Here is a 14,172-nt window from a genome sequence, read left to right on the forward strand (position 1 = left end):
TGGATAGTTTTTGTCACAGCTGGAAAAAGCTGTTTTTGTTATTTTGAAGTCATTTCATTTCTTTTCTCCTAAATTGGGTAAGAAAGCAAGATTTTGATAAATTTGCATACACCTTACACCCCTGTTCTAAATCAGAACAGTATTTAACAGTGTCTACTGTACGGTTACTTTCATCGCTCCATTATTGCACTTGTGAACAAGCTAGAAAACAAAATTTAGCTTGGCTTTGCAATTCAGCAGACAAGCCACAGCATAAACTGGAAGATAATAAGCGTGTGTGTGTGTGTGTGTGTGTGTGTGTGTATACCTCCTGTCAGGATGTCCATCAAACTCTATCTTCCCCCCACCTTAAACCTCACAATGAGCTTCAAGCACACCTGCTGGGAGTCAATCACAATTCTTTTCCATCTCTCACATCCCATCTCACCTCCTTTTTTTTTTTTTTGCCACAGCTCAGTGGTAACTGCATGAACAATAACGACAGATCGGTGCAGCAGTTCAATTCATTATTTCGAAACAAGCGAACAAAACCCCCCCAAAAAAACACACAACCAAAAACTATGAGGATACACATTGTCAGTTTATTCAGTTTCTCATCTAAGCTTCCTTACAGCTTCGAAAGAGAGGGTGATGGCTTGTTTAAACGCTTGCAGTGGGAGCAGGTGTTTTAGCTTCAGGCTGAGATAATGTCAGCTTTGCACCTCAAAACAGGCTCCGCACACAAAAACTCAAAAGGATAAATATCTGTCAGTGGCTTCTGAAATAAAACGTTTCTCAGTAGGCTTAATGAAACAGAATTCTTTATCAAGTGTGGCGTTGGATCACGGCTAGGGCTGTTAAATGCCTTAAATATTTTACGCACAATAAATCTAAAAATGGACCAAAGTAAACGACAGACCCACGAGGTCCAATCCTCTTTAAAGAAGTACATGAAATAAAATATAATCCTGTAAAATGCATGTTGACTAACAATTTTCTCCTTACACCGTTATACTCCTTTACACTTTCTCTTCATGTATTAAATGTATCTCTTCATGTATTAAAGAGTTTAAAAGGCACTGGTGTCTGAATAAAACATCAAAGCTACACATATATGGGGTTTTCAAATTCAAATCAAAGATTACAAAGCCAAGTTAGTCAATCTATTGAAGATCAAACGTGCTCACGCAAGGCTAAGGTCACGAAGAAATTCCTCTGAGAAAAAAAATCTAAATGTAGAAAATGAAGCAGCTCAGACTAGCACCTGGAAACCCAGTGTAAACAAAGCTGTGGAAAAAAACTTAAAGCTAGCAACCATTGTTACTCAAGGCTAAAGGTACAATACTGACCGCTGGAAAACCTCATCCATCTACCGTTTCATTTAACATGAAATGGAGAGACTTGAAAGAACCCAAGCAAGGTTCAAGGCGAACGCAATAAACACCTGGGAGAGTGCTTTAAAGGAAACCTGCGACTCTTCATTACTGGAGCAGGGAATCCAATCATTGGTTGTATAAAACACTTTCCATCTAAAAACAAGTTAAAATGAACAAAAAAAAAGATTCTCAACAACCTCCTAAATTTCTTCAGTGTTAAATCTATCAGCACTGGCACTAAATGATACACATTAACAAACCAAAAACAGCAAGCCATACAACAAAACAGCAAATCATACAACTCCAAAAAAAAGCATACAACATGACAACAAATCATACAACACAACAGCAAGCCATACAACACTACAACAAATCATACATGACCGGAAGCCACACAACACAACAGCAAATCACCCAACATGACAGCAAATCATCTGGCACGACAGCAAATCACACAACACGACTGCAAATCACACAACACGACAGCAAATCACACAACACGACAGCAAATCAAAAAATGAAATGCAACAGCAAATCAGAAAATGCAACAACAGAACAGCAACAAATCATACAAAAGCAACTCATAGAATGCAAATGCAAATCAGAAAATCCTACTAAGCAACACAACAGCAAATTATATAATGAAATAATAAAAATCCAGCAAAACTAAAAGCACAGCCAGCCAAAAACAAACAATCTGGGCACTTATTAAGAAACACATGCTCTTACTGATAATTGGATATGCTGAATAACGATCCAATGGAAACAAAACATTTTACAGTATGTAAATTAGTCAGCCTAGTGAAATCAATATAATGCAATGGTATGCATGTTACTTTAGTCTTTCTGTGATGTCATTTATTTTTGTATGATTTGCTGTGATCTTAATTCTTTTTTTTCCTGACTCTTATGGACCACCTTATTCATAGTAACCAGATGGAAATATCTGAAAATGATTATCAAACACTTCTGACACGGGAACAAAAGCACCCACACAGTCCTTATCATATATCACCAACCTCAAGCTGAAGAAGCTTTGTAGTCAACTCCTGATGGAGAGTTTTAAACAATGTTTCCTGACACCTAGAGATAAACCTGTCCCCTTAAACCAACATTCTGGGCTTTCAGGAGCAAAGTGTTGGAAAAATAGAACTAGTCTTTACTATTTTCTCACGTGGGTGTGAAATCAAGTGCTGCAGTTAATCGTTGTCAAAGTGAGTGCACATTTGCACAAGAGGAAAACAATCATGTTGAAACAGCTGAAGAGTTAAAAGGAAATCGGTGAAAAATTTGCGATAATTAGTGCGCCTCAAGAATACGGTGTGCCAGTGGTGTAAATAGCTGCTAATAGGAAATGCACAGATCAATCAGGGGCTGCTGAGAGAGAGGAAAAAGCCCACCAGCAGTGGTGAGGCACCAGCTGTTCCCACCTTTAGATCTATCTTAATGGCAGCTACTTTAGTTATTCCTATGGATCTCTCCTGGATTCAAAGCCCATCTTTTCCCCTCCTGAGAGCCTAGTGGAACCTACAACAAAGACATTTCCATCCCTGGCTGTGCTGTCTGTATGGCTGGGTTTCCTTTTTTATCCCTAAGGATCCTACTATGGAAATGGGTACTCCATGAAATAACTTCCCAAAAAGAACCAGTTATCTTCCATCTTACACTTTGCTAGCTATTAGTTAGCACATAATATCCTCGCTATTTGTTCTCCTTTCATGGCCAAAATTGCACAATTAAAAGCCAACAGATGTGATTATGGTAATCAGGCACCCTCTGACCCCGGTTATATTCCTTGTCCTTTTTTTGTCCCCCCGTAAATCCTCCTGCAAATTACACGTGATTGTGGCTGAAGTTAATGCCACGAAATCCATCATTGCATGTAAACGTTTACTTCCAATTACACCCGACACCGGGAGGGCATGCCTTCTAAACGACTAATAACAATCTGTGTACACACATGCAAAATTGAAATAAAGCACGCAGCCTCGTACTAATATACCACAGATGGGTCCCTGACTGCACGCTCTTGAGGTTCCACTGTATAAACTGGAGGGTTTTATTCACGACTAGAGCAGGGTTGTTTGTCAGAGGGCTGGGGGAGTGACGGATAGCCTCAACCGATGATGAAGATCTTGATATGTGCATCTTTGTTCATGCAGAAACAGACGCCTCCCCACCCCTCTGTGAAGACGGCCCCAAAACGCCCTCACCTACTTTTAGCTTCAGTGCTTCCCCACAGGACTCAAGGCACAAATGGGTTTTTGATGGCCTGGAACTTGTTGTGACCTTTCTATTAAAATAGAGCAGTTTTCAGTCGGTAAAATGTTCACTAGGACCAATCTTTGTTCCAGTGAACTTTTATATTCACAAGGTTATGTATTCTTTACAGGAAACTCACCATACAACAAAATCCTTACTGTGTGAATTATCCAGCAGCCTATGACATATATTATAATGGACATAATTGAAAAAAAAAATACATAAACTAAACATTTTGAAAACTGTAATAGTAGAAGAAAAGACATAAAAGGTATGTAAATATTAAGTGTTCAGTGTGTATTGTATCAGTAAGCGTCCTTGAGCTTGGGAAAGGCGCTATATAAATTAAATTTATTATTATTATTATTATTATTATTATTATTATTGGAAACATCGTAGGCATGTATGCACAGTCCTGCAGTGGTAGATTCAGTGTGTACAAACCCGATTCCCAAAAAATTGGGACACTGTACAAATTGTGAATAAAAAAAGGAATGCAATAATTACAAATCTTATAAACCTATATTTTATTCACAATAGAATATACATAACATATCAAATGTTGAAAGTGAGACATTTGGAAATGTCATGCCAAATATTGGCTCATTTTGGATTTCATGAAAGCTACACATTCCAAAAAAGTTGGGACAGGTAGCAATAAGAGGCCGGAAAAGTTAAATGTACATATAAGGAACAAGGCCGGAAAACCATACTGGATGCCTGTGATCTTCGGGCCCTTAGACGGCACTGCATCACATACAGGAATGCTACTGTAATGGAAATCACAACATGGGCTCAGGAATACTTCCAGAAAACATTGTCGGTGAACACAGTCCACCGTGCCATTCGCCGTTGCCGGCTAAAACTCTATAGGTCAAAAATTAAGCCATATCTAAACATGATCCAGAAGCGCAGGCATTTTCTCTGGGCCAAGGCTCATTTAAAATGGACTGTGGCAAAGTGGAAAACTGTTCTGTGGTCAGACGAACCAAAAGCTCTTTTTGGAAAACTGGGACGCCATGTCACTAAAGAGGATAAGGACAACCCAAGTTGTTATCAGCGCTCAGTTTAGAAGCCTGCATCTCTGATGGTATGGGGTTGCATGAGTGCATGTGGCATGGGCAGCTTACACATCTGGAAAGGCATTATCAATGCTGAAAGGTATATCCAAGCTTATGCTCCCATCCAGACGTTGTCTCTTTCAGGGAAGACCTTGCATTTTCCAACATGACAATGCCAGATCACATACTGCATCAATTACAACATCATGGCTGCGTAGAAGAAAGATCCGGGTACTGAAATGGCCAACCTGCAGTTCAGATCTTTCACCTATAGAAAATATTTGGCGCATCATCAAGAGGAAGATGCGACAAAGAAGACCTAAGACAGTTGAGCAACTAGAAGCCTGTATAGACAAAAATGGGACAACATTCCGATTCATAAACTTGAGCAACTTCTCTCCTCAGTCCCCAGACGTTTGCAGACTGTTATAAAAAGAAGAGGGGATGCCACACAGTGGTAAACATGGCCTTGTCCAAACTTTTTTGAGATGCGTTGATGCCATAAAATTTAAAATCAACTTATTTTTCCCTTAAAATTATACATTTTCTCAGTTTCTCAAACATTTAATGTCATCTTTGTTGTATTCTGAATAAAATATTGAAATTTGAAACTTCCACATCATTGCACTCTGTTTTTATTCACAATTTGTACAGTGTCTACATTTTTTGGAATTGGGCTTGTACATGAAGTTATTCACATTGTAAAGAAGTGTATGTGTGTAGAGTATCGAGAGGTCGCCTCGCTTGTATGATGTTTAATCACTTCATTAAGCAGACGATGTATCAGATTTTCCATGTATTTAGGTGGATTTTTTTTAAGGAATGTATGTATTTTCTAAACAAAAAATTACATTTATATCTATAAATTTATAGACAGAAATATCTGTTGCATGTGTGTACACAGATTTACAAACCTATGCACAAAGCCAGCTCCATTTTTTACGTGGGATGGATTGAAAGATCTTGAGTGGACTTCTACAGAGATTTGACCTCAACCCTATTGAACATCACTGGGATGAACTAGAACTCTGACTTTACTCATGTGGTTGAATGAGTACAAATCCTCACAATCACACTCCAACATCTAGTGGAACATTTTCCCAGAAGAGTGGAGATTATTATAATTTAGGGAATAAATGTGGAATAAGATGTTTAAAACACATACGAAACTTATAGTCAGGTTTCCACATACTTCTGTTCATATAGTGTAATTCTGCATAGCAGAAACACTGGGAAATCTGTCAGCATGGTCCTCAGCTTACTAAAACCTCTCTATAGTAAAGATAAACTAATCCCTCTCATAAGTATTTTCAACTCGAGAGGTACATGAGACTCTATCTGTCCCCCCATTAATCCATCTTTTTTTTTTATTAAATCCTGACCAGGCAGACACTAAGGCTAAATGAATGATTGGTGTAAATGCATAATGTTCTTGTTATTTGCTGCCTTTCTTTTGTTTAGAGAGCTTCGTATCTGACCACTTATTTGTCTCAACCAGAAAAACAGCCCTGCTCCTATTTGTATCTGTTTGAAACACATTATCTGTTAATTCAAAATAATGTATTCGTATTCACTTACAGGCGTAATTTGTAGTTAGCCAGGACAAATCCAATCTACAGCGGTAATACGAGAGAACGTAGATAAGTGAAGAGGGATTTTGGTATTTGTGCTACTGATTGTGAGCCATTAGTGTAAGCCTACATGTCTGACTCTCTTTGCATAACTGAATTATGAATCTGACGCTACGGCAAAAAACCTGTATTGCACTACATACAGGAGATCTAAAATTCTCTCAAGCAGTGTCTCCTCCCGGCTAGTGCCAAGGCAGGTCAGAATTCCAAACAGCGTCAGGTTTCATTATGCTCTGTCACGAGTGGATAGCATGTCATTTGAATGGGGGAATGAATAATGCAGGTTTTTTGAAAGCCCCTGGGTGTGGAGTAAGGTTGGAGCTGGGCGACACAGGGGTTAATGTGGGTCTGGCTGCTTCGTCTTTAAAGCCACAGATGAGCTCGTCCGTGGGGAGTAAAAGGAGGAACAATAGCTTGAATGCTTCCTTCTTTTCTCTCTAAATCACCCTGGGTGTAGTCAATATGACCAGAGCCAGACATGTGAGGTGAGGGTTCAGAGAAACACCAGGACCCAGATCAGGTGGGAAGATGACGCAAAGTGGTTGCAATAGGTAGAAATGACAGGAAATAGGATAAAGGAATTGATCTGAGAACTTCCTGTATTACATCATTTCGGTTGTCTTGAGTCAATAACTCGTGCTAGACTAATAAGTAACAAAGCAGACATTTTATAGGTAAATGGCTTTAAGGAGATCGCAGTTAGTTACCAATGAGAGGGCAGAGTTAACCCACTCCAACATCGGCAGTTCCATTTCACTATTTTGCATTCTTCGCTTTGTTTTTCCACCGTGCACATTCCTGTGCTTAGCTCCCGTATCCCTCATGCAGGCTAATTGTCAAGTGCAAATGTATCAGTTTCCAAAACAAGGACAACCTTCATGTCACCCCCCCAGATACCAAAAACATGCTGAAGCTTTGAGCTAACAATGGCACAACAAATGATGGATATCAGGGAAGCCAGAGAGAGGGCTGCAGGAAGAAGATCTGCTTACCCAGGGTGCCGAGGGCACGATGAGAGACAGGGTCAGGAGGTCAAGGCAACAACGGTCCAGGAGAGCGCAGCAGCGGTGGGACTGGTTTAGCAGATGAGCGTAGACGACGGTAGGTGCCGTGTGTACTACAGGATTGTCAGGTTCTTGGTGCGGGGCCAGGACGAGGCTGAGGGTCTGTCTTATTCCGTGCAGGTGTTTGAACAGCTGGCTGAGCTTGGACTCCAGGGCGCTCTGCAGGAAGGAGGTGAGGAAGAAAGCGATGTCAACAGTCGTCAAAAAAAAAGAAAAGAAAAAAAAGAAAGAAAGAAAGAACTGGACACAGGTGAGTGGCTGCAGGGGAGCCTTGCACCTGTCTGAAACAGAGCGGTCCTGCTGGTCCAGGCTTGTTGGACACAAGTCAGAGCAGTCAGCAGTATGAGGGGCCACTGTTTTGCGGAATGCCACAAAGTAGCTCAAGGTGACAGAAATAATAACAAGAGCAAAGAGCAGCCAAGGCCGAGCTTTTAGATGAGCTGTGAAAACGAGGATCAAACACCAATTACAAAAGCGGATACGGGTAATACGTTTTCAGAACAATATAAGGGTTGCTGAAGGGTTACGCTATTGTCCAAAGAGAACCTTATCTGCACGCTTGGTTCCACAGGGTTTCACATAAAACCTTAAAGCTGAATGTGACCTTTTTATACCTAATAGTGTACACATAATATAGAATAATTAGGTATACAAGAGGAATTTTGCCACAGAAACACCAAATGGGTTGAACTGTACCAACTGTTTGTCTTTTATAGTTTAGTGTTACAGTAAGATCACTGATGGCTGTGTGTAATTTTAGACGGGAGGCTCAAGTAATAGCTATAAATAGCTTTATGAAGTCTCAGATTAAATAAATAGTAAAGCTGGGCACACACACAATATATATTATGTATACATATTGTGTGTGTGCCCAGTTATTACTATTTATTTAATCTGAGATACTGTATGTGTATGTGTACTCTCTCTCTCTCTCTCTCTCTCTCTCATATATAAATAAAAGTTTCACACAAAGCCCAGACCCTTAGCGCTCTGCTCATCTCACACACACATAGCCCAGACCCTTAGCTGTCTTTCCATCTCACACACACACACACACACACACACACACACACACACACACACACACAAAACCAAGATCTTTTAACAATCACACAAACATAGCCCAGACCCCTCACCGCTCTCTCTCTCTCTCTCTCTCTCACACACAAACAAACAAAACAATTGTATAGGACTGCACTCCAGGCCTTCTCACCCTACATCAGTACCCGACTTCACTCTTGTGACTGAATGATCTCCACATGCACACTCCAAATCAAGTGGAACATCTTCCCAGAAGAGTGGAGATTATTATAACAGCAAATGGGGACTAAGTGTAGAATGGGATGTTCAAAAAGCACATCAGGTCAGGTGCTAATAAACTTTTTCTCACTTTTTTTTATATAGTAAAATTTAAATGAATAATGTTGTTTTTCATCTCTGTAACACTGTGGGGTTTATTGACATTAGAACCTTAACTGCCTGTATAAAATGAGTGTCAAATGAAATTAAATGCCTTTTTCCATGATGTATATCCAACCATCACCTTTCCGGTTGTCCTGTTGGCATAAACCATTTTGGTTTCTAATTTGTTCTCACATGTTGCATGTCCCATGTCTTTGGCAGACTTACAGAAATCAGTCAAAAAAAATAAAATGCTCCAATCTCCAGGCATCAGATGCTCTCTATTAGTGTGGACTTATCACCAATTTGTAGCCTGGGCAGCTGTAGCTTTGATTTAGTAGACACACACGGTGCTTCGTGTATGGCCTGAATAAATCTAAGTGTGAAATTCTTCCAGATGAGTTACCAGACTGCTCGACTCGCCATATCACACTGCCTTCTAAACGCGAATGCATCAGGTATACTCAATGCACAAATGTTTGATTTAAAGCAGGATATATTAAACGCTGAATATTGTGCTGTAATCCTGCACCTAAATCACACATCATCCAAACCACAAGAGATGAATGTAATTCAACTTTTCACCCCTTCTCATGTTCCAGCTGTGGATTGCATATAAACTCTGTGCTATTGAACTCATCTCTACATTCCAATAACGTGACTAAATGTCACACTAAGACGCAAGGATCTTGCCACCAATGGTCCTTTATTGTAAAACAAAATCTTTAATAGAGATGTGGCAAAACATTCCAGACTCCATTGAAATTTAGTTGCTAATTATAGAAAATGGTCTTTCAAACATAATTTTTGCAGTTGCATTTCCTATATATATATATATATATATATATATATATATATATATATATATATATATATATATATACAGGGAGTGCAGAATTATTAGGCAAGTTGTATTTTGAGGATTAATTTTATTTGAGGATTTAATTTGAACAACAACCATGTTCTCAATGAACACAAAAAACTCATTAATATCAAAGCTGAATATTTTTGGAAGTAGTTTTAGTTTTAGCTATTTTAGGGGATATCTGTGTGCAGGTGACTATTACTGTGCATAATTATTAGGCAACTTAACAAAAAACAAATTCATACCCATTTCAATTATTTATTTTTACCAGTGAAACCAATATAACATCTCAACATTCACAAATATACATGTCTGACATTCAAAACCAAACAAAACAAATCAGTGACCAATATAGCCACCTTTCTTTGCAAGGACACTCAAAAGCCTGCCATCCATGGATTCTGTCAGTGTTTTGATCTGTTCACCATCAACATTGCGTGCAGCAGCAACCACAGCCTCCCAGACACTGTTCAGAGAGGTGTACTGTTTTCCTCCTTGTAAATCGCACATTTGATGATGGACCACAGGTTCTCAATGGGGTTCAGATCAGGTGAACAAGGAGGCCATATCATTAGATTTTCTTCTTTATACCCTTTCTTGCCAGCCACGCTGTGGAGTACTTGGACGTGTGTGATGGAGCATTGTCCTGCATGAAAATCATGTTTTTCTTGAAGGATGCAGACTTCTTCCTGTACCACTGCTTGAAGAAGGTGTCTTCCAGAAACTGGCAGTAGGACTGGGAGTTCAGCTTGACTCCATCCTCAACCCGAAAAGGCCCCACAAGCTCATCTTTGATGATACCAGCCCAAACCAGTACTCCACCTCCACCTTGCTGGCGTCTGAGTCGGACTGGAGCTCTCTGCCCTTTACCAATCCAGCCACGGGCCCATCCATCTGGCCCATCAAGACTCACTCTCATTTCATCAGTCCATAAAACCTTAGAAAATCAGTCTTGAGATATTTCTTGGCCCAGTCTTGACGTTTCAGCTTGTGTGTCTTGTTCAGTGGTGGTCGACTTTCTGCCTTTCTTACCTTGGCCATGTCTCTGAGTATTGCACACCTTGTGCTTTTGGGCACTCAGTGATGTTGCAGCTCTGAAATATGGCCAAACTGGTGGCAAGTGGCATCTTGGCAGCTGCACGCTTGACTTTTCTCAGTTCACGGGCAGTTATTTTGCGCCTTGGTTTTTCCACACGCTTCTTGCGACCCTGTCGACTATTTTGAATGAAACGCTTGATTGTTCGATGATCACGCTTCAGAAGCTTGGCTATTTTAAGACTGCTGCATCCTCTGCAATATATCTCACTATATATATATATATATATATATATATATATATATATATATATATATATATATATATAGAGCCATAATTCAAATTCACTTTCATGTGCACATTTCATGAACACCATGAACAATAGCTGCCAAACACACGATTTTGGTGGACATTTCGTAATCCGAGTTTGCAAACACAGCATCATTAATATTGTTTGTGTTAGGACTCTGCCAGTTGTACAAGGACACCTTCAGGAAAAAAAACAAGTCAGTTTCACCTGAAACACCTTATAAAAAGGCATGATAAAGTATTTGATGGTTGATTGACAGATCAGTTACATGATTGATCCTTCTATGCATATAGTACAGAAGGGAAATTATTTTAAAATGCACTATCCGGTGTAACCCTGATCAGAATGGGTTCCCTTTTGAGTCTTAAGGTTCCTCTTAAGTTTTCCAACTCATATCATCTCAGGGAGTTTTTGCTTGCTACCCCTGGCATGCTCTGTAGGGTTAAATTTACAGGGATAAATTAGATAGTTTTAAATGCATATTCTAACTCACTGTTTTTCTGTTCTGTAATGCTGTGTACAATGTCCTTGTTCAAATAAATGCATGTGTATATAAATAAATAAATACATACATACATACACATATGTATATATATATGATTGCAATACAACATTGCAAAAAAGATATAAGAAATACATATATAGAAGTATATACAGTGGTGTAAAAAAGTGTTTGAAGTCCTGATTTCTTAATTCTGCATAGATGAGTGAACCAAAATTCCTCCATAGCGCTGTAACAGACTCCTTGCAAGTTAATCGCAAACGGTTGATTGCAGTTGTTGCTGCTAAGGGTGGCCCAACCAGTTATTAGGTTTAGGGGGCAACCACGTTTTCACACAGGGCCATGTAGTTTTGGATTTTGTTTGCCCTCAATAATAAAAACCTGCATTTAAAAACTGCATGTTGTGTTCACTTGTGTTGTCTTTTACTAATATTTAATATTTAATATTATTTTTTTTTTTTAATAACACATTACTGTAAATTGCCCTGTTTTGCTAAATTATATTAAATTATTAATAAATTACAGTATGCTGTATTTACAGTATGCTGTATATTGATTAATATCTATCTATCTATCTATCTATCTATCTATCTATCTATCTATCTATCTATCTATCTATCTATCTATCTATCTATCTATAACATTTGTATACAGTAAAATTATTTAGTAAAACCAGTTTACTAAAATAAAATAAAAGCCATTGCATGGATGCAATTCTTATTATATATTGTGCACACAAAACACGCTTCTATATTGCTCACTTCAAAATTAAAATTAAAATCTAATAATTCTTCCCAATAGGAATAGCTGTATTTTTCCAGGCTTACACACACACACACACACACACAGCGTGTGGCTTTGAGTGGTGAGCCTGAACACATTCATCCTGACAACCACTGGCTAACACTAACAAGAGAGACACAACCGCAGGAAGCTCATCATGTAGGTACTTGTCTGTTTGTCTTTATATTTGTGTGTGCGTGCATGTATGAGAAAATGTCCAGCCTCATGTGTTTCCTATCCGTCTTGCCACGGCTAATCAAACCCGTTTACATTCGACTGTCTATTTCACTCTGTTCAAACAGGATCATGGAGACCACTGGACAGCTCAGTGTCACATCTACACCATTAATACGTGCCTCGCAATTCATTTTCCTTCCCAACAACTGCTTTTATTTTATGCTTAAATAAAAAATTACAAATTTAAGCCGGTACTGAATGTAATCATCTCTGAACGAACTCCAACAGTATCTATCATATTTGCGAATGGTTTTATTAATAATAAATCATTGTTAAGTGGTTTAATCAAACGACCCGCATGCCTTTCCCAACCCACTTTTATAGCGCGCGAGTTAAACACCAGATGCGTACTATATATCACTCGAACGCTATTCAAATTCATTTAACCACGAACGAAATGGCACCGTCTTCTTCTAATGACTTTAACATTGCGCCATATGAGGCCTCATTATATACAAATGTCATTAGGGCTGTGAAGGTGCTGCTGAAAACCCCCGCGGTCCCCATTTACCGTCTCCCAGTCTGACTCCGATTAAACACGTCAAATGTTAAATAGATTATTAACATATTTTAAAGCCTTTGACGACAAAATTAGACAATAGAGGGAACAGTAATTAAAACGAAATACCACTCGGCGAATTACTGTTGCTTTTCATCACGTTGATTAGTAAATCAATTGAATGCTTGTTTGTTAAAAATGTTCTCTGTGTAAAGTTTTTAGCGCACAACTGTGCTAACTGCACTCTGTATTTTGTGAAGAACGTCATGCGTTCAAACTCCTGGCGTGCTGCTGTTGCTGCTGCTGCTGCTCTCCCTCTCGGGGGACGACGGTCAAAGCAAAATCCACTTTAAATTCAAATTGGTTCATGACATTCGCTTTTGTTATTTTGCCCGCTGTGGAGAATAGGAGGGCGTGGAAATGGAAAAGGAACCCAAGTGAAATTTAGGGTGAAATCTCTCTTGAAGCTCTACAAAGCCAAGGACAGAGTAGGGACAATCTATTTGACAAACAATTACTCTTGGACACAGAGGGGGAGGAAAACCAGCCAGACACCTCTGAATATAGTCTCCAAAACCATTTCTCCATTTCTATTTCTACAGCTGTGAATGACACACAATTTCCCCCCAAACTGATATACAAATGTAGATCTCTCGCTCTCCAGCATCATATTATGCCCGAATTGCAATTATTCGTAATTTGATTTTTTGACTTTGTGTCCAGGAAGATTTATGGGTCATTTTTTAAAAAGAAGACACATCTGAGATAGATGGTGCTTAAATTGTTCACTTTCAACCAAATAAAAGGCTGTTTTTTAGCGATATATTTGCCTTTGGAGGCATTTTAAAAAGCAAACATTCAAACCAAGATAGAAGTAGAGAAATCACTAGGCCATCATTAGGTAACAGCTTTCCTTGTGTACTTGCAAAAAAAAAACGAGAAAGAAAGAAAGAAAGAAAGAAAGAAAGAAAGAAAGAAAGAAAGAAAGAAACTCCAGGTTTAATTTATATTCAGGTAATTTCAATAGGTGTGGACAAAAATTGTGTGGAATTTGCTAACACATAAACCAAACACGTGATCGGGCTCTCGGTACAGCTTAATTAAAGTCTCATTGATTACCTAATAATTTACTTGATGCTAGATAATCATACCAGAATCAAAAATAA

The 14,172-nt window shown here is 38.8% G+C and overlaps 1 protein-coding gene across 8 annotated transcripts in view; it reads right to left on the minus strand.

The window, feature by feature from the left end:
- The window catches only part of LOC124381017, a 73,625-nt gene that overhangs the window by 21,111 nt on the left and 38,342 nt on the right, over positions 1–14,172 (minus strand). For 7 of the 8 annotated variants that reach the window (XR_006924764.1, XR_006924765.1, XM_046842380.1 and 4 more), the window contains exon 8: positions 7,302–7,532. The exons of the other annotated variant lie outside the window; for it this stretch is intronic. Coding sequence is in view for 5 of the 7 variants with exons in the window: in XM_046842380.1 (XP_046698336.1) it covers positions 7,302–7,532 (231 nt within the window). In the remaining 2 variants the exon portion in view is untranslated. The remainder of the gene's footprint in view (positions 1–7,301; positions 7,533–14,172) is intronic. 8 annotated transcript variants of the gene reach the window in all.

Source organism: Silurus meridionalis, chromosome 27 (genome assembly GCF_014805685.1).
Source record: "Silurus meridionalis isolate SWU-2019-XX chromosome 27, ASM1480568v1, whole genome shotgun sequence".
NCBI classification, from domain to species: Eukaryota; Metazoa; Chordata; class Actinopteri; order Siluriformes; family Siluridae; genus Silurus; species Silurus meridionalis.